Source organism: Lissotriton vulgaris, unplaced genomic scaffold (assembly GCF_964263255.1).
Source record: "Lissotriton vulgaris unplaced genomic scaffold, aLisVul1.2 SCAFFOLD_699, whole genome shotgun sequence".
NCBI lineage: Eukaryota > Metazoa > Chordata > Amphibia > Caudata > Salamandridae > Lissotriton > Lissotriton vulgaris.
In genome coordinates this window covers 875,995-893,989 of record NW_028240948.1, presented here as the reverse complement: position 1 = coordinate 893,989, position 17,995 = coordinate 875,995, and the positions used below count along the sequence as shown (strand labels likewise).

The 17,995-nt window shown below is 45.0% G+C and overlaps 1 protein-coding gene across 1 annotated transcript in view; it reads left to right on the top strand.

Moving 5' to 3' along the window:
• The first annotated feature begins 517 nt into the window (after window positions 1-517).
• Window positions 518-17,995, top strand: part of LOC147672474 (short transient receptor potential channel 5-like) — a 385,149-nt gene continuing 367,671 nt past the window's right edge. The window contains exon 1 of the mRNA XM_086948009.1: window positions 518-646. Coding sequence (XP_086804135.1) covers window positions 533-646 — 114 coding nt within the window. The 5' untranslated portion in view covers window positions 518-532. The remainder of the gene's footprint in view (window positions 647-17,995) is intronic.

Below are 17,995 nucleotides of genomic sequence, written 5' to 3'. Positions count from 1 at the left end.
TCAGTGTGCCCTATAAAAGGCAACAGCATATTTGTGAGTTTGAATGTGAAGGGTTCATCTTGCACGCTCCTAGTAATAAAGCACCTGAGTGCTGGGCTTTTTAGTGGGATACAACACAGTGGGTACATGGGTATGTATTGGGGTTTCTGCAGGCTGGGGGGACGAGGGGATCATATGTGTTGACAAGTCACAGCCTTGTGGATTGTTGGCTGTTAACCTGGAATGGGCATAGGTAGGGTTAACTTGGGAGGGACGGCATGGGTAGGCAGGGGCATGATGAGCAGCAGGGATCGGGAGTGGCCAGCTGGTTTTTTGGGAAGTGGGCTCTTCTGATCACCCTACTTTTCCTGATTTCAAATTTCTGTTGGAAAATCTCCACAGAAGAACACAGGGTTTGTCCCTATTGAGACTACTGGATATCATATGTGTACTGTAGTTGAAAGTGTCACTTCTAGGATTGCCTTTTTCTTCTTCAGTTCTCATAAATTTGGCCCTTCCTCTTTCAGGCTTCATCTGGGGTGAGATAAAGGAGATGTGGGACGGCGGATTCAATGAGTATGTTCACGACTGGTGGAATCTGATGGACTTTGCAATGAACTCACTCTACCTGGCAACCATCTCCCTCAAGATAGTTGCTTATGTCAAGGTAATCTCATTTATTAGTTTGTTGTGCACTGTGCATGTGATTGGCTTAGGGCTATGGCTGGAAGAGAGGAAATGGGTCTACAGAGACATTTTAAGGGAAGGACAAGGTGGACAATTGCCCAGGGATCTCGCCTACCAATGGGTCCCTACAATCTTTTTCAATCTAGCTCACCCCTATTTCCTTATCTCACCCTCTCTCCTCTCTGCCTACCTCTACCTCTGAGTCTGTCTCTCTTTGCCTTTAGGATTTGTGGAGGCCTTCGAAAGACATTTCAACTGTTTTTGTGTAAACTCTATTTCTGAAAGTATGATTGGCATCATGCGGGCCTCATTTAGCAGAAAATTGGTAATAAAATTCAAAGTTGTTACGAACAGGGGGCCCTAGAATATGTCTTGCCGGGGCCCCAAAAACTCCTAATATGTAAGCCGGAGTCACGAGTGAGTCTCTTTTTGTTGCTGGGTGTCTTGCCTGCATGGAGACAGAACCCAATAATAGTTCATTTGAGTGACACATCGGTTCAGAAGTCTGGGGGTGAGATCGCACACACCACCCACATAAAGTACCTTAAGATCTACTTCACATCTATAATTAAGATGTCAAAGTTCTTCATTTCAGTGACTTATAATACAGATATTTATCAAAAGGTGACTCATAAAAAATGATCTGCTGAGTGTCATAAGGTATTCTAACCACTTAGCTCTCATTTTTTTGTTTAACGGTTTTCAGTGAAAATTTTGCAGAAGGCTTAAGATAGAAAAAAACAAGCCTGTAAGGTGACGAGTACAATGTTTTATTAAATTAACTCGTTAATTGCCAGCACCTGAATTAAGAGAGCCAAGTCCAAAATTAAGAAGATAGAATTTATTTTTATCTCAATAACCGTGATGGTTTGAACCAATCTCTCTGTAAAAGAAATGAGAGACTACACAACATAACTATAAACCCACCCAAGAAAAAGGAGCCCGGGAAGGGAAAAAGAGCACCCTACTCACCATGGCTCCCCAGTAACTCAACTAGAGTACATCCTAACAACTACTTCATATATCAATGCCTTTAGAATTGAACCAAGATTTATTATATGTTGCAACTCCTTCTATTGAACACATCCAATTCAAGACGTGAGATGATGAAAAACACCTTTCAAAAAACACAGGATGACTTTTTATCCTTAAAGGAATAACAAGTATTGGCACACCCAAGAGGCATGACTTGCCTTTTCAGTACTTACTAAAGCATTATACTATGTATGCAATGCATCTATGAGAAAAATAATCCAATATGGGATTAATAAGTGCACTTTTGAGATGAAAAATACTCCCTATGCTTTGCAATGCAAACACTTACTTAAAGGCACAATATGTTAAACAGCAGTGTATACTGACATTTTCATAAATATTTGATCAACATGCATGCTTAATTTGCAACTATACACTCGGTTGACTCAAATTATTACTACACAAACTATAAGTGTAACACAGGTGGGGGGGTTACTGTTCCACAGTGAATATGGCAGACTCGCTGTAGAGCCTGTATGTAGTCACTGGATGCATGATCTCAAGTGCCCTCACCCACCCAAAAGAGGCATACTTCATCATTCGGCTTGCTCCTCATTGGGCTGGCGCTGCAGTACCCAATAAGCCCAGTGAGTAGGCGCTTTTATTGGTGATCTTTTAATTCCCAGGGGGATACTAGAGGTTTGAGAGTGTTTCCAGTCAATGGGTAAGTAGATTGGAGAAATGAGAACTAAAATCGACCATTGACTTCGTGAGACTATCAATTTAATAGGTTTCTGAGTCTATGCTGAGGGTAAAAGCAGAGTGTGAGACTACAAGACATAGTCTCTACATTGTAGAGATATACATTATGATGTAAGATCTAGTCAGTATATCTAGATCTTAGTCTGTGGTCAACATGTTTCATGCCTTAATTGTGTTGAAAAACGAACACTCGGCCTGCCTTCCGGAACTATATATTGGCATACTTAATCTTCTGTGGGGGAGGGAACCTAGGTGTGTGTCTGGGTTTTCTTACCCTGGTAGGTTGTGTGGTAATTAAATTTGTCTGACGACACGCACGTAAATGCATGTGTGCTTCATGTTATAACAGTGACGCATAAATAAGAAATAGAAAACATATATACTGTACTTACATATACGTTAAAATTACAATTTCTTCATTTTTTCTAAACATAAGTTAAGAATCAAACCTCACTATAATGTTCAACTCACATTGTCTTCTCCTTTTTATTTTCTTAAAAGATTTTTATAACTTTCATGGTACTCTCACGGTACCCATCCTGCAATCTTCTGCCCCTTGGTACCAAGCTTAAGTGGTACAGCAGTACCATGTAGTGGAAGCTTGCGGGTTGATTACAGCAAGAGTACCACTGAACTTCATGGAAGGGCCGCTCAAGGTCCCATGAGTACACTGTAGTACGCCCAACTCAAAAACCTTTTTAAAAAACTTTTAATCCCTTGGATCCCCCAATAAATCAGCCGCAGTCGCTGCAGGTAAGCTGCAGGTAAGAGCAGTGGGGTGGGATTTCGAGATACGACCATAAGGAAAAATAAATAAATAATTAATATTCCTTTGTGGCCGTATGTCGAAATCCCCCCTCATCCCCCAACCGGGCACCACCACTCTTACCTGCACAGCCCGCAGCTGCAATAAATGCCTGTGAGTCAAAGTGTCATTCTGTACCTCCTTTTGCCCTTTGTAAAAGAACATTTTAAGATATGGAGAACAAGTCCTGGAGTCTTGTAACACCTCCTGCAAAACATTCTGGAGCTGTTGCAGGTGGCCAGTCAGACTTCTAGGTTCTGAGGTATTGCATTGGCTGATAGAAGAAAAGTCTCCCCCAATCAATGGGCTTTAAGTGTTTTTCGTTTTATTTACATTTTACTGTACCGTTGGCGCCCCACAGTACATAACAATCCAGATATCACAACATTTTCCAGGAAATTAACATCTTCACTGCTCCAAGCACCACCTCAGACTGATTCATGCCAACAATGCAAGTGCATCAAATAGAATATAGTTTGGCTGATGAGTGGTCTCAGTTGAATTTATAAAAGCTTCATACTTAACCTATTAAAAGTAAAATATTGATTTTTTTTATATTTGTTTGTTAATTTAATAGAATATTTAATCATTTGTATATTGGCTTGATGAATGCTTGTTTCTCTTCTTTGTGGTTCAAATCTTCAAAAAAGCTTAGGCAGGGTCCCGCCTTCCAGGCATGTGGGTCATGCGTGGAAGGCGGGACCCTGCCTAAGCCTTTTTTGGGATGTCCCTGGATTCCAATGGGTCCACAGAAGTCAAAAGGTTAAGAACCACAGATGCAGACCAATGTATCACTCTAAATTCAAACTTGCAGAGCAAATCACTCCAGGAAAACAACACGGCATGTTTAACACCTTCAGAGCTTCCAGATTCCTGCGCTGTGCTGAACGTTCAAATGAGCCAACGGGCTCATGACGGAACGGTTCCGTCATGAGCACAGGCCAACCGACGCTCATGACGGAACCGTTCCGTCAATAGCATCGAAGGGGAGGTTTCACATTACGGCTATATTATGATATTTTCCGTTTTGTGATAACAGAAGGTGCTAAAGTCCCATTTTAACAGGCTTTCCCTGCAGACACAGAGCGCTGAATAAAAGTCGTTAAGTATGGAGCTTTCATTTAAGCAATTTCCTTTCCAACTGGAACTGACAAGCTTATACAAGCTATCTGCGCTCTAACACCGCAAACTGTTGTCTGCTGAAGGCCTCTTTTATTTAGCGAAAAGGAAATCAAATGCCAGCATGGGAGTTAATCCTGCGCTCCTTGACAAGTGCTCAGGTGCGCAGAGAAAAAAAATCTGACAAAAGACCCAGGGAGCGTGGCAGCTCAGGGAATGGTAGCGATAGAGGATGGAGGCGGGTCTATTCATGGGGGTAATGGAGCCAGCCTGCCTGATACAGAGTCTGGGAGGAGGAGGTAGACACCAAGAGAAAGAGCAACCTCATATTATGAACCTCTTACCATGTTTGTGAATGTTTACAACACGGATGTTCAAAACGGGGGTCACACGGCTGCGGCCACTTCACATGTTTATGATAACCACTGACTATGTAAATTAAGGCCAGGTGTAATTTTGGTAATTCTACGTTAGTCTTTGATGCAGAATTATAAGTCATAAAGGAATTACTCCTGCTTGAGTAATTATGAGTAATTTGGGGGAGGGGGGGATAAATCCTACTGCACGAAAGCACACGCTTTTTTTGTTTTGCCAATTGCTTTGAAGCCGTTTGACGAATTTTCACAATCGAATCAATACAACACTCTAGCTGCTATCTTGAAAGTTTCGGGGTGATCAGTCAAGCGGGGCCCAGAACCACGGGGTGCTTAAAAGCATGTTTCCCCCATGATAATTCCCATTGGACTTTTAGACACGGCTACAGCCCAAACTGCTTAACCGAATTGCAACAAATTTGGCAGGAAGGTAGATGTTGGTTCAAGGAAATGCCTTTTTGTGATTTGGTGTAAATCAGTTCAGTAGTTGCTAAGAAATTTAAATAAATTCCCAGTTGTATATAAAGGGACGCGGTGGATCCGAAACCCTCCCGATCTTGCACTGAGATCAGATTGGCTGCCAACACTTCAAACCAGGAAGTGTTAAAAGCCATCTTGTGACTCGGTTGAACTGAGTCACAAGAAAAAAAATTTTTTTTAAAAGAAAAGAAGGCAAGGTAGAAACACCCTGACCCCCTAGGCTCTTTGAGGGGTCCCATAGGCACCACACAGGGCCAGAAAAGCATTTTTAAAACATTGACTGGCGCTGCATAGGATTTGCAAATCCCTTCAAAATTCAAAAAAAGAAGCCCGGGCTCGGCGCTTCGTTTGAAATCGGCCCCCAGGTGGGCTAGGTCCCAGGGGCATTAGGAAAATATAGGAGGGGGGCGCAAAAAGCCCCCTCCTCGGGCTAAGTCAAGGCCCTGGGACCACCACCTCCCCGGGGCAGTCACATAATTATAGGCTGTGGAGCCACCCGGCTCCCTGCTGTCCCGGGGACTGCCACCTCACTGGGGCCTATTTGGTTTTAGATGTGAGGATCGTCTCAGACTCCCCCAGCCCCGAGGATCGCCACCTCCCTGGGGCTTCAATCACAAATAATGTGGGAGGGGGTGCACAGCCCCCCCACAGCCCAAGGGACCACCACCTCCTCGAGGCATACACATTCTTTTAAAAAGAAATGTGGTTTAGACTGAATAACCAAGGTGTCTATAAAGGACTATCCCGAACCACGAGCATTAATAAAGGGAGAAGCTCAGATAATGACTGAATAACCAAGGTGCCTATTAATGCTCTTGGTTCGGAATAGTCTTTTATAAAGGGAGAAGCTTAGGTTCCCTTTTGGCACAATACTGAATAACCAAGGTGTCTATAAAGGACTATTCCGAAACAAGAAGCAACATAAAGGGACAACCTGAAATTCCATTTTGACACAAGACTGAACAACCACTCTGATCCTGGTTCTACAGGCAAAATTACAAATGATTAACAGTGTCCCAGATCTTTCCAAAGTGATTGAATATAAGAAAGCACTGTTTGCTTGTTTAGGATGGATGTATCCCAGGTACGGGTGTACTTTGCACTGAAGAAAAGATTCGTTTTTTTATCTAATCTAGTGGAGTGGTGTGGCTCACTGTTTAGAGGCGGCAGAACCGGAAGCAGAGAACGGCCCGGGAGATGGGTTCAATTCCCGACGCGGCAGGGTCGTGGACCAGGGTCAGCGGACTCGATAATTCTCGCCTCGGTGCCTACTCAAACCAGGGATCACACTTGGTAACTCTGGGCATTAGCTTGCCTCATCTCTACAACGGCCCCCCACATTCGCTGGGGATGCCTAGTTTCACCTTGGAGATACCCAGTAGGGACCATCTCACAGGGATAGCCAGGACGGGTTCCCCAGCGGTCTACAGCGCCACGACGCCTCAGGGCAGCAGTGCGCTTTACAAGACACATACATTACATTAATAAAGTGCATAGTTGCTATTTACATAGCTTTAGGGTGTAAAGTGTTGTCTGCAGGTTACTGGTTTCCCAACTGTGGGACCATGTAGAGGGCAGTGTCCCAGGATGTCCTCTTGCCCCGGTGTAAGTGTGATCCTTGGATCACAAGTTCAGGGTTCCTCTATAATAGAGCTATTCTTGCGACCCTCTTCCATACCTGTATGTCCAGAGAGTCACGGGCTGAGTTGCTGTGCATTTTACTGTGATAAACAGTGCTTAATTTGTAAAACAAATAAATGCCAGGGCCCTCCTCAGGAGGCCATCAAAGCTTGCACCAACCATTGCCTTTGTCAGCGCTGCCAATGACAGTACCAACACAACTAACCATCACACCCCTACAAGTGTGACAACTCACACTTCAACTGTTCAAGGCCCCCAAAGCAATGAGAATGGCTTGGCAGCAGGTTTTAGATGTTTTTAATACATATTGAAATAATAATCAACTGTTGTTCTGTTCATCTTTAAATTACACAAACCACGCCTCCATGTGGCATCTGTCATAAGTGCCGTTGTTGACAATGAAGTGCCGGTCCTGGGCAGCGGAAACCATCAACTCAAATTAATTGGTGATACAGCAATAAAGCCTGTTCTATGACCTTATCAATATTCCGATGTGAAGTGTGAATGTAGTGTAGTTGAAACGTATGCACAGCAAGGCACAAAGGATGAAAACTGGGATGCAACACTCAGAGGTAGAGAGGTGTGGTACAGCAGCCAGAGCAGCTGACTTCGGAGCACAGGGTTCATGGTAGCTCAGCTCAGCACCATGTGACTCTGGGCAAAAGCTCCCTTAATATCCACGATAGCCCCCAGCGCCTTGAGCCCAGTAGGGTGAGTAGTTCGTGCTTTACAAATATGGATTTACATAAAGGGCAGTCAGATTGGAGGAGTCACAGATGTAGTGCCAGAGGTGTACTAGAGACTGAGGTCTTATTTATTGTTCAGCCGGAAAAACGGGGCAGTGGGGCAAACTCTCTACTACTCCAGCCGCAGTCAACCCCCCAGAATCTAGAGTCCCCCACTTATTGCAGATATTTTTCACCAAACGGTTCCTGCCTTCATGGCAGGAGCACCTTCCGAGGACAGAACCTATGTACAACCAGTGCTTGAAATGGGAAAATTAAAGTGCGGGTACTCTGTGCCAGAGTACCTGCTTGTTTCCGAGAAGGGCTGTTACTCTCCAATTTAAAGTGTTACTTTTCCTCTTGAGAAGAGCCGATGCTCTCCCTGACAAAATGAAAAAGTGCCAGTACTCAGTACCGGCCCATTCAAAGCACTGTGTACAACAGGTTAAAAATGAATCAATTTCTGGCCTACCAAAACGGGTTTTTCATAGAAAAACATAGCTCTTACACCCCATTTGCTGGGATGTGTTTTCTCTCACTGTGTAAAGAAAAGTTTTGGACTTTCTCTACCTGGGACAGCCATTTTTGGCATAGCATAACTTGACATATTAAAAAAACATAAGGTTGAAACGTGTTTATCTCCACTACCAACCAGGCTTACAATTTGGGGATCAGGGAAGTTTGATCATATTAAAGGGGACACTCAGCTGACAATCTGTAATAATGACGCAATTATCACGAACTTATTAAACAGTGTATCAACCCGATCTAACATAACAACCTCTGATGCTTGATTTTCGAAGAGGGTGTCCATAAATAAAAAGACACCGAGATAAATATTATTTATTCATCTGTCCTTAAGTACAGTGTCAGACGTTCCGATACAGCTCGGGGTACCATATACCCTAATTAAAGGAAGTGAGAACAGCTTGTGAACTGGGTGAACTTGGTGCAAAATAGCATAATGTGCTCAACAGTATCTGTTTCCACCAAATCCACAATCGTACTCATCATTTTCCTTTTCTCCCCTACAGCTCCTGACTAAATAAATATTCCCTTTTTGGGAAGGTCCCCAATCTAAACCCTCAGTATAAGGTGTATTGGTCTGGATAAACCAAATACATATACTTCTCATTCCTAAATTCAGTTTTAAATACAAGGTACCTTGCTAGCAGGTTACCTTCCGGTACTTTAAATAAAAGATCTTTATTTATAGGGAACCAGAACCTTTTCTTGCTATTGCTAAAGCTGCGCCGGGGCTTCTATGCCAATGAGCCAATGAACCCAGTATGAAAGAGGTTTCTATGCAGCCTGACCTGCCTTGGAGGAAATGCGTAGCTTGAATATAGGGACATCATTCATCAGGGACCCTATGAAATTATTCTCTAACTCTTAGAGCTTGTAATACCGGCTCTGGTGGCTCAGTGAACTAATGCGTCCACTGTAGGGGCCTGTGTTTGACCTAATGGTCAAAGGTTAAAATCCCAGCAGGTCCACTCAGCCTTTCATCCTTCTGAGGTTGATAAAATGAGTACAATTGAATTGGGTAACAATAAGTGCCACTTGTGTGTAACATTGCAATAAATAAGTTTCCAGAGTCATGTTTTTTTAACTTGTACACCAGTTCTAGCTATTGACAGGGTGTTTTGTGATGTGTTCATTATTTCTAATATAGTTTTTATATCTAATATTCCTATATAACAAATAGCGTCCTGCTATTTTGTTACAGTGAGATCCGTGCCAACAATCAAGGTTTTTAGTTCTTATCTGAAGCAGTGTTCCTTTTGAATTTGCTTATTGTCAGCCAACCTATTACCTCTTTGAAGCATTATATTGTAATGGTGTGCTTTGATTTTTGTCTTTTTCATAATGTTGGTTTGGAGTGTAGATCATTTGTTCTTTTTATTTATTTATTTTGTTCAGAACTTGTTTGTCCTAGAAGTCACCGTGCAGCACTGCCATAGCCGAATAAGGCAATCATAAAACAACCCGGTAAGCGTGGGATCATTAAGTGCTTAATTTGAGCCAGTGGTTTTTGGTGCTCGGCACAAGCCCTTAATAGTCACCACTGGTGCTTGTGACAGTATTGTTTACAACAAGGGGTAGGGGTTTCTTTTGGGATGGGCGATTTTCCACTCGTGTGGAGTGGTAGGTCCAGTCTCAGCGTGCGCCCAAAAGGCTTACGTGTTACAAAGAAAAGCTGGGCTGTTCCTCAAATTAGTGAATGTATGGGTCACATCGGTGTGAGGATGCTGTAGGGTCTTGTTGGAGTCCTACAGTTGGGCATCCATTTTGTTGGATGTAATGCCCTCACACACCCTTTCAGGTGTCATGCTTCATCATCTGGGCTTCTCCTCGTTGGGTCGGCGGTGCAATACCCAACGGGCACCACCTCAAAGAGGGGCTCTTTGGCGGAGCTCTTCTATCCAACTGCCGTTAGGTGAAGTGTGGGTGTGGGGCCAGAAAAGCGTAGACATTTATGTGAGTTAAAATAAAGCTAGGAGCACCAGGATCAAGTTTATTCTGGGGGTCCCCTGCTTTAATTAAAAGAAGAGCCTAGTCCGTCCGTACTCGATGGAATTCTGTATTCTTCTTCGAGACTTGACTAGTATGTGCAGTAAACGGTCGACATGTTTCTCGCATGTGTGCACTGACTAGCGATTCATCAGGACCTTAATAAAGAGTTTGTCAATAAGTGCAACTCTCTACATTATGTGAGGTGATCTGCCTAAGTATCTAATGTTTTATTCAGACAATGAAATGGTCAAAGTGGTGTACCTGTGTTGCGCTGCATCTGCCTAAACGGTCATGTGTGCGTGCAACAACAGTACCCGGTGGGTTGTACATCGGGTAACAGACCTCTGTAGTTTGGTGCATGTATCCCGTGTCCTTGGCTGAGCCACCTACCCCTCACTGCCGGGGCAGTTGGACAGAAGATCTCCGCCAAAGAGCTCCTCTTTGAATTGTCGCCCGTTGGGTATTGCACCGCCGACCCAACGAGGAGCAGCCCAGATGATGCAGCATGACACCTGAAAGGGTGTGTGAGGGCATTACATTCAATAAAATGGATGCCCAACTGTAGGACTCCAACAAGACCCTACAGCATCCTAACACCGGTGTGACCCGTACATTCACTAATTTGAGCAACAGCCCAGCTTGTGACAGTATACCATATTGTGGCGCTGTCTATCTAATTTAGAGAGGAGCACAAATATAGGTTTATTAATTCAATATAGACTGAAAATGACTATTACCTGCCGCCTAAGCCATTCTTATAGCGTTTGGGGGCCTGAAATAGTCTAATTTGTTGCACTGTTATGGTTAGTAGTTGTGTTAGTATTATTATTGGCAGTGCTAGCAGGGGCAATGTGCGGTGCAAGCTGAAGTGGTCTCCTTACGAGTGCCCTGGCACTTATCTATTTTTTTACAAACTAAGCATTGGGTGGAATGTAGCCCCGGCCATCTAGACTAGATTAAAGACAGGAAAGCCTCCTTGAAAAAGGTTTTCACTTTTTTCTTTAACAACATCGTACTTGGATAATGACTCAGTCAGTACTGGCTGCAACACATTTCTTAGCTGTGCTTCCAGGATCTGCTCAAACTCCCTCTGAGCTTCTATCAATTGAATATGGATTGAGGAACCAGGTTTGCCTTGTCGGCTCTCAAGTTGCTATTTGGAGCATAGGAAAGGAACAGAGCCTGAAGATACTTCAGACCTCTGCCCTTCTGTGCCTTGAATATGGTGCAAAACACCTTAATTGTATCATTTGTGCCGCTGGGAGCCAGTGTAGTTCTGCAGAGCTGAGAAGATCTGACCTGACTTTTTAAAAGATAGCAGAGCCTGTCTGCTTAATACTGCAATCTGTAGTTTTGCTGTCTTTTCCTTAGGGCTTCCAGCACAGATTAAGCTGCAGTTGCCAGGTTCAGTAACACCGGGTTAGTACAGTGCAATCTGTCACCCGGGGCAAAAGAATCAGCTTTGTTAGACACATTAGGTTGAAAATGGTTTTCTTTATCCCTGAATTATTTATCACCTGTGCGATAACGGTTGTTTTTGATTGTGATACGTCCTTACACCCCCCGCATAGTAAGTATTTTTTGTTGATAAACACATTTTTATTAGTTTTTAACCACAATGAGTGGTAAAGGTGAAACAGTGGATACACAATCACAGTACAGGAGAAGAATCGACTCTCAAGTCATACATCCTTCTTTGATTTACTGCCCCACATACAATTTCAGATGGATTGACCCATCCATTTCCCCCACACCCGACCATGTTTGTGGGGGCAGCCCCTCGCCTCATAGACCACAAGCTCCTGCTGCACGCACCAATCTACTCGTCGCCACCACCCTGCCAAGGTGGAAGGAGCCGAGGAAATCCATCGAGCAGCGATATCATGTTTGGCAACTAGGAGGTTCTGTACCCAGGAATGATCGCTCAGCTCTCGTGCCTCCAGAGCCCTCAAACACTCCAAGCAACAACATCAGGGGGAAAGGAGAACCTTCCACGCCAACATCCGACAGATCCCGAGTCACCAAGATCCATTAGTTTGCAATAACAGAGCAGGACCATAACATGTGATAAAAATCCGCCAGATCCATACCACATCGAGGACAGGAGGGCCTGGGGCAGATTCCCGCTCGGTGCATTCGAGTAAGAGAAATATAAGCGTATTAACGATAATATATTTGAACCAACTGCAGTCGGGTGGAAATAGTAAGCTCTCTCTAGGCCATCAGGGCGTCTAGCCAATCCTCGTCCTCAAAAGGACCCAACCAACCCCCCCACTGGAGTCTAAAGTGCTGCAGGGTACCAGGGGAATTGATTATCAGGGTATGATCGATTTGGGCAATTCCACCACGGCTAGGTTACCCATAAGAAGTTTAGCCTCAAGAGGGTTACATTCAGGCAAGGAGTCAGTTCCTAGGACATGAGTGTGAAGGACATGTCAGAGTTGGATATATTTGTAAAAATGAGTATTTGTCAGACTATATGTGGCCTGACGATCCTGGAAGGAGCGTATGTGTGTCCCGGACCAAACGTCTCCCAATTGAGTGATACCAATGAAATCCCAGGCTTTAAAGCCCTGCAGCTTAGTCGTCTCCCCCAACCATGTACCATGCTAGAGAGGTGCTTGTTGCATAAGTTTTCCATCTCATTGCACAAGTCTAAGCGCAGCTCACCAGGCAATGAATACGTTTGAAAAAGCCTTTATTTCGGTAAAAATGTACCATAAAAGACAATCTTAAAAAACAGTACATTTAAGGAATGTGTACAATAAAATGTAAAATACATAAAATGATAGTACAAGGGAGTCCTTATATAATAGGAGTAGATCCATTCTCAGTCTATGTTTTGAGGCATTTCCCTCTGATGGTCCAAAGGGCGCCCAGATACTTGGCCATTGTGAAAACAATATGATCTGACAAGTCAGTTTTTAAGACTCTGTAAGCATGCAGACACTTCTTGAAACCCAGGTTTCTACATAGGGGAAGAATCCAGTGCCTACGGATCCCATGATAAGCTGGACAAAAGAGAAGAATGTGGAGCTCACTTTCATCCGAGCTACTACAAGCAGGACATGTACTGCTAGAATCATGGCTCCATTTGGTTGTAAAAGTTTTGATGGGAAGAGAGCCATGTCTCCACTGAAGATATAGTTTTCTCAGTGCATTGGGATAAATTTTGTCTAGAGTAGGTTCCATGTTGTAGTTCACCTTATGAGAGAAGAAGGACGCTGTTAGAGACCCAGGATGTTGGTTGTTGAGGGTCAAGAAAAGTTTGTATTCTCGGTATGACCTGGCTAGATCCTTTTTGGAGAGGGTGAGGCACACATTCTGGGGGTCAGACCACATACTTGAGAGGCCTACAGCCACAAGTTCAGCTTTAACATAGTGGAGCCATTTGATTTTTCCGGCACCTGGGGTGGCTAGGATCTCCCGTAGTCCTTCCCTGTAACTGGCCAATTCAGGGGTTGTCCATAATCTACGCCAGAAGGCCAGTGGACGTAGAGCCAAGTCCTCATCAAGCGGGCATAAGCCAAGGTCCATCCTCAACGGGACAAGGGGGGTGCTCGGTGGTAGCCCTACAAGGTTACGGATAAATCTGTTTTCCACTTTCAACAATTTAGATGTATTTTCGTGGCCCCAAAGTTCTGATCCATAGATGACCGCCCCCTTGGCCTGGGATCTGTAGATCTGTAGTGGGGGGCCAATCGGCCTGACCGAGGATTTGTTATTTGCCACGAGCTTCATTATACCTCCCGACTGCTGGGTCAATTTCAGTGCCGCTTTTTCCAGGTGAGAGCTCCAAGTGAATTTATCGTTCAAAGCAATTCCCAGGTATTCGAAAGTATTTACCCTTTCCAGCTTGTTGCGTAGGATACTTGGACGAAAGTGGAATTTCTGTGGAGGGTTAAAAACCATGAATTTAGTCTTGGTGGTATTAATTTCTAGTCCATGGGTGTCACAGAAATCTACGAAACCATCGAGGGTGCACTGGATACCTTTCGCCGACTTGGATAAAAGCAATGTATCGTCGGCGAACATGATGGCTGATACCCTCTCGGAGGCCAATTTCGGTGCGTCAGAGTTGGTTACGCCCGCTAGATGGGCGATTACCCCGTTGACATAGAGGCAGAACAGGGTTGGTGCAAGCACACAACCCTGCCTAACCCCCCTGCCAACGGGGAACTTCTCAGACAATTCTCCCATCCTACCACATCTGACCTGGGCGTAGTTGCTAGTGTGCAGGCGTATTATCATTTTCAGAAGACCTTCAGGGACCCCCAGATTATCAAGAACCTCCCACAACTTATTCCTCGGTACCAGGTCGAACGCTGCCCTTAGGTCCACAAATACAACGTAGAGGCTGCCACCCTCCAGTTGTACTGTTTTCCAGTGTATCATTGCAAGACGAAAGACCTGGTCCACTGTGGAAACCTTCTCCCTGAAGCCTGCTTGAAAAGGGCTCAAGATGTTATAGTCCCTGATCCACTCATGTAGGCGGTTTAACAAGAGCTTGGAAATGAGTTTCTGGGAGACATCGATTAGGCTTATAGGCCTATAGTTTGCAGGAAGGAGGGGGGACCCCTTTTTAAAGATTGGCACAATTTCTGCCCCTGACCAGGTGGAAGGGATTGGCAGACCCATCAAGATGGAATTAAATAGTACCCCTAGATAGGGAGCCCAGACATTGGGTTCATGCTTATAAAGATCGCCTGGGAGCCTGTCTAGCCCCGGCGCCTTGCCAGCAGACAGGGAGGAAATTGCCCGGGTGATTTCTTCTAGGGTGAAGCCTTCGTTGTTAGTTAGCATGTTTTTGATGTTGGGGGTCGCTCCACCATATTCGCTGCTCCCATTATCACTGCAATGTGGAAGGTATAAGTTTTTAAAATGGTCCTCCCAAACAGATGGTGCTATGCATGCCTCGACCGCTGCAAGTGGTTCGGACGAGCCGTGCCTAACAATTTGCCAGAAGGTCCGTGAATCTTGGCAAACGAGGGCAGCTGTTATTTTTGTCCAATTCTCCTCGTCCCATTCTATTTTTGCAGTGTGGAGGGCAGATTTATAGGCTACTCGTCTCTCCCTGATTATAATTGGGGGATCTCGGGCTTTCATTGATTCCAATAGAAGGGTTTTTGCTTCCTTGCAAGAGGCATTAAACCAGGTCGCTCTTCTCTTTTTGGGCTTACGAAGCCTGGCGACTGGGTTCAGTATATCTGCAAGTCTAGTGCATAGCTCCGAGTGGATGTTAGCGAAGGCAGCCAGATGTGCCTGAGAGTCCCAGCTACTCGTGATGTTAGTCTCTGATTCACTTGGTATGGAGTTCACGCAGCACTCTACTTTTTCCAGGGCAGGTTCAATTAGTGCGTAGATTCTTTCAATGTTAATGTGGTTTTCCAGCAGTTTGGTCCACTTTATTCTACGCCTATTGCTGGTTAACACTAAATCGGGCTGAGATGGTGCATTGGGATCTACCTTCTCTAGTTGGCGATAAGGGATCTCAAACTTTAGTGAGAGCAGATTGTGGTCACTATCATATCTGGTGATGACTTTAAAACCTTTCGCCCTCTTCCAATCCCTGGTTGATACCATTATATAGTCAATCCTTGACTCGTGGCCCGGCCTGTTAAAGGTGTTTTTAGGCGGGGAATCACCCTCCATCCGGCCGTTGCACGCCCTCAAAGAATGACTGAGTGTGAGGGACATTATCTGAATGGCGAGGGGGGAACATGCCTTGGTGGCTACGTCTGTCAAGGAAGGAATGTCCCACAGGTCATCCTCCTCGGCAGATATGCCATCCATGTAGGCAGGGAGTGGTTCAAATTGTTGGTTAAAATCACCACCTATGATTAAAGGGAAAGAAAAGTTGTGTATGTCAAGGAAGTGTGCTAGATCTTCCACTGGGCCCGATGTTGCGGCAACCCCAACTGGCCTTGAATACAAGTTAATCACTACAAGCTTCCCTCCACATGGCCATTCTAGGGAGACACATTGGAAATCACTGGAATTGGTTTCCATAGGTGTGGCCGTGCAGGCCAGGTGGGACCCCACCCAGATCGAAAGGCCTCCTGAAGGGCGGCCCTTTCCCCCCCATTTTGCTTCAGTACTAAAGATCGCGAATCCCTGGCAACTGATTGGTTCTCTAGCCCAAGTCTCTTGTAGGAGACAGATGTCATAGCCCTCTACTAAGTTTATCCAATCAGGGGTGTCTACTTTGTTAGCTAATCCAGCCACATTCCAGGAAAAAATAGAAAGTATGTTGTGAGCCTCTATCGTGCTTCTGGTGTCTAATGTTCCGGGGCGCCCTAAAGCTACAGATTTCCCACGCTGGTTGGGTGGGAGGGTGTCCATCGGAGCCCTCTTTGGTGTGAGGCTCTGTGGAATGGGGGGTTTATGTTTCAGCCACTGGTTAGAGTCAGCAGTTACACCCTTGGGAGAGCATGTGATTTGTTTATCTTCCCCTGCTCTTGGTTCATTTGGCACTGTGTGTGCTGGTGTTGCAGGGAGAGGTGTACCAACCGTGTGTGTATTTGAAATACTAGTTATTTGTTCAATGCCCGAAGACTGGTTATGGTCACAGATTGGGATGGGTGGGGGGGGTACAATGTTTGGTGAGAGTGGAAGTCAGTCCACTTCCTCAAGGCAACCGTACCTATTGGAAGTCGGAACCCCGTTCCATCCTCCGGGTGTGTCTACCCACCAGTTGCTTTGTACTCCCCAAGTGTGTTTCCTCGCCTGGGTCCTGCTCCAGTTCCCCCCCTGGGTTAAAGTGGCACGTGGTGGATAGAAGAAGGTGAGTGGTCTTGCTATTATTGTTGCAGCTGAGCTGTGGTTGGTCCATGAGTAAACAGCGTGGGCAGTGTTAGGGTCCTCAAAAGAGATTATCACACAGTCTCCAGGGGTGGACTTTTGTATAGTCCCTACCCAGGGTACCCTCCGTACCATAAGGATTTTGCTCCTTAAATGGTTGGGGATTGGTTTATTGGTTTCCAACCAGTGGATCACCTTGTTCTTGAGAGAGGCAAAGTTTTCATGCTGGTTATATATCAGTTCGGTTACCCCAGTCAGCACCACAACATAGGGGCTGACCTCAGGGGGAAGATCTACAAATCCCCTTGATCGTATGAAACTGGTGCTGGCTCTCTGCAATGTAGGAGGATTAGTGTTCTGACCATTATGCCTCACAGTGGGGAGTTCGATCGGGACAGGTGTACTTTGCGCAGGTACAGCTAAGGTGGATGACAATGAGGATACAACCCCCGATTGAGTAGCGTTTGGCTTTACCCCACTAGGAGGATTGTGGACGTCTACCTTAGTTCGGGGTTTGGGTGTTGGTTTGACCTTGGGTGTTACATTGGAAGTGGAGAGGGAAGAGCATGCAGCAGGTGGAAGTGTGTTAATAATTCCTGATTTCTTAGCCTTAAGGGGAGGTAGCAAATTCACTGCTGCTTGGGTAGTAGAATCCGTGCGTGCAACTGGGGGCAAGGGTCCATTTGTGCATGTAGATTTGGAGTTCTGAATAATAGTGGTTGCCAGGTTTAAAATGCTTTTTTCAATTTCTAGTAACTGAGTCTCTATATGTGTGAATCTCTTTTCTATTGGGGAGAGTAGTTTTTTTAGTGTTTCCCAAACAATAGTAAGAAATTCAACATCCTTCCCTTTAATAGAGCATAGAGGGGTTCCTGCAGTGTCACTTTCTATGGTAAGATCGTTGTTTTCTTGAATGACTACTGTATGAGGGGGGATGTTGTCTGTGCGTGTTGCTAGGATAGGAGATTGCGGTGTTGGCAAATTATCAGAAGAAGTTGCCTTAATTGGTAACTGCGCCTTCGCCACTTTGGCCTTTTTTCTTGAGTATGCCGAGGTGGGATTGCGCTTCCTTTTATTGTGTGGGTGCTTTTGTGCTATGGGTAGGCTGCCACCTTTTTCTTGTGAAGCAG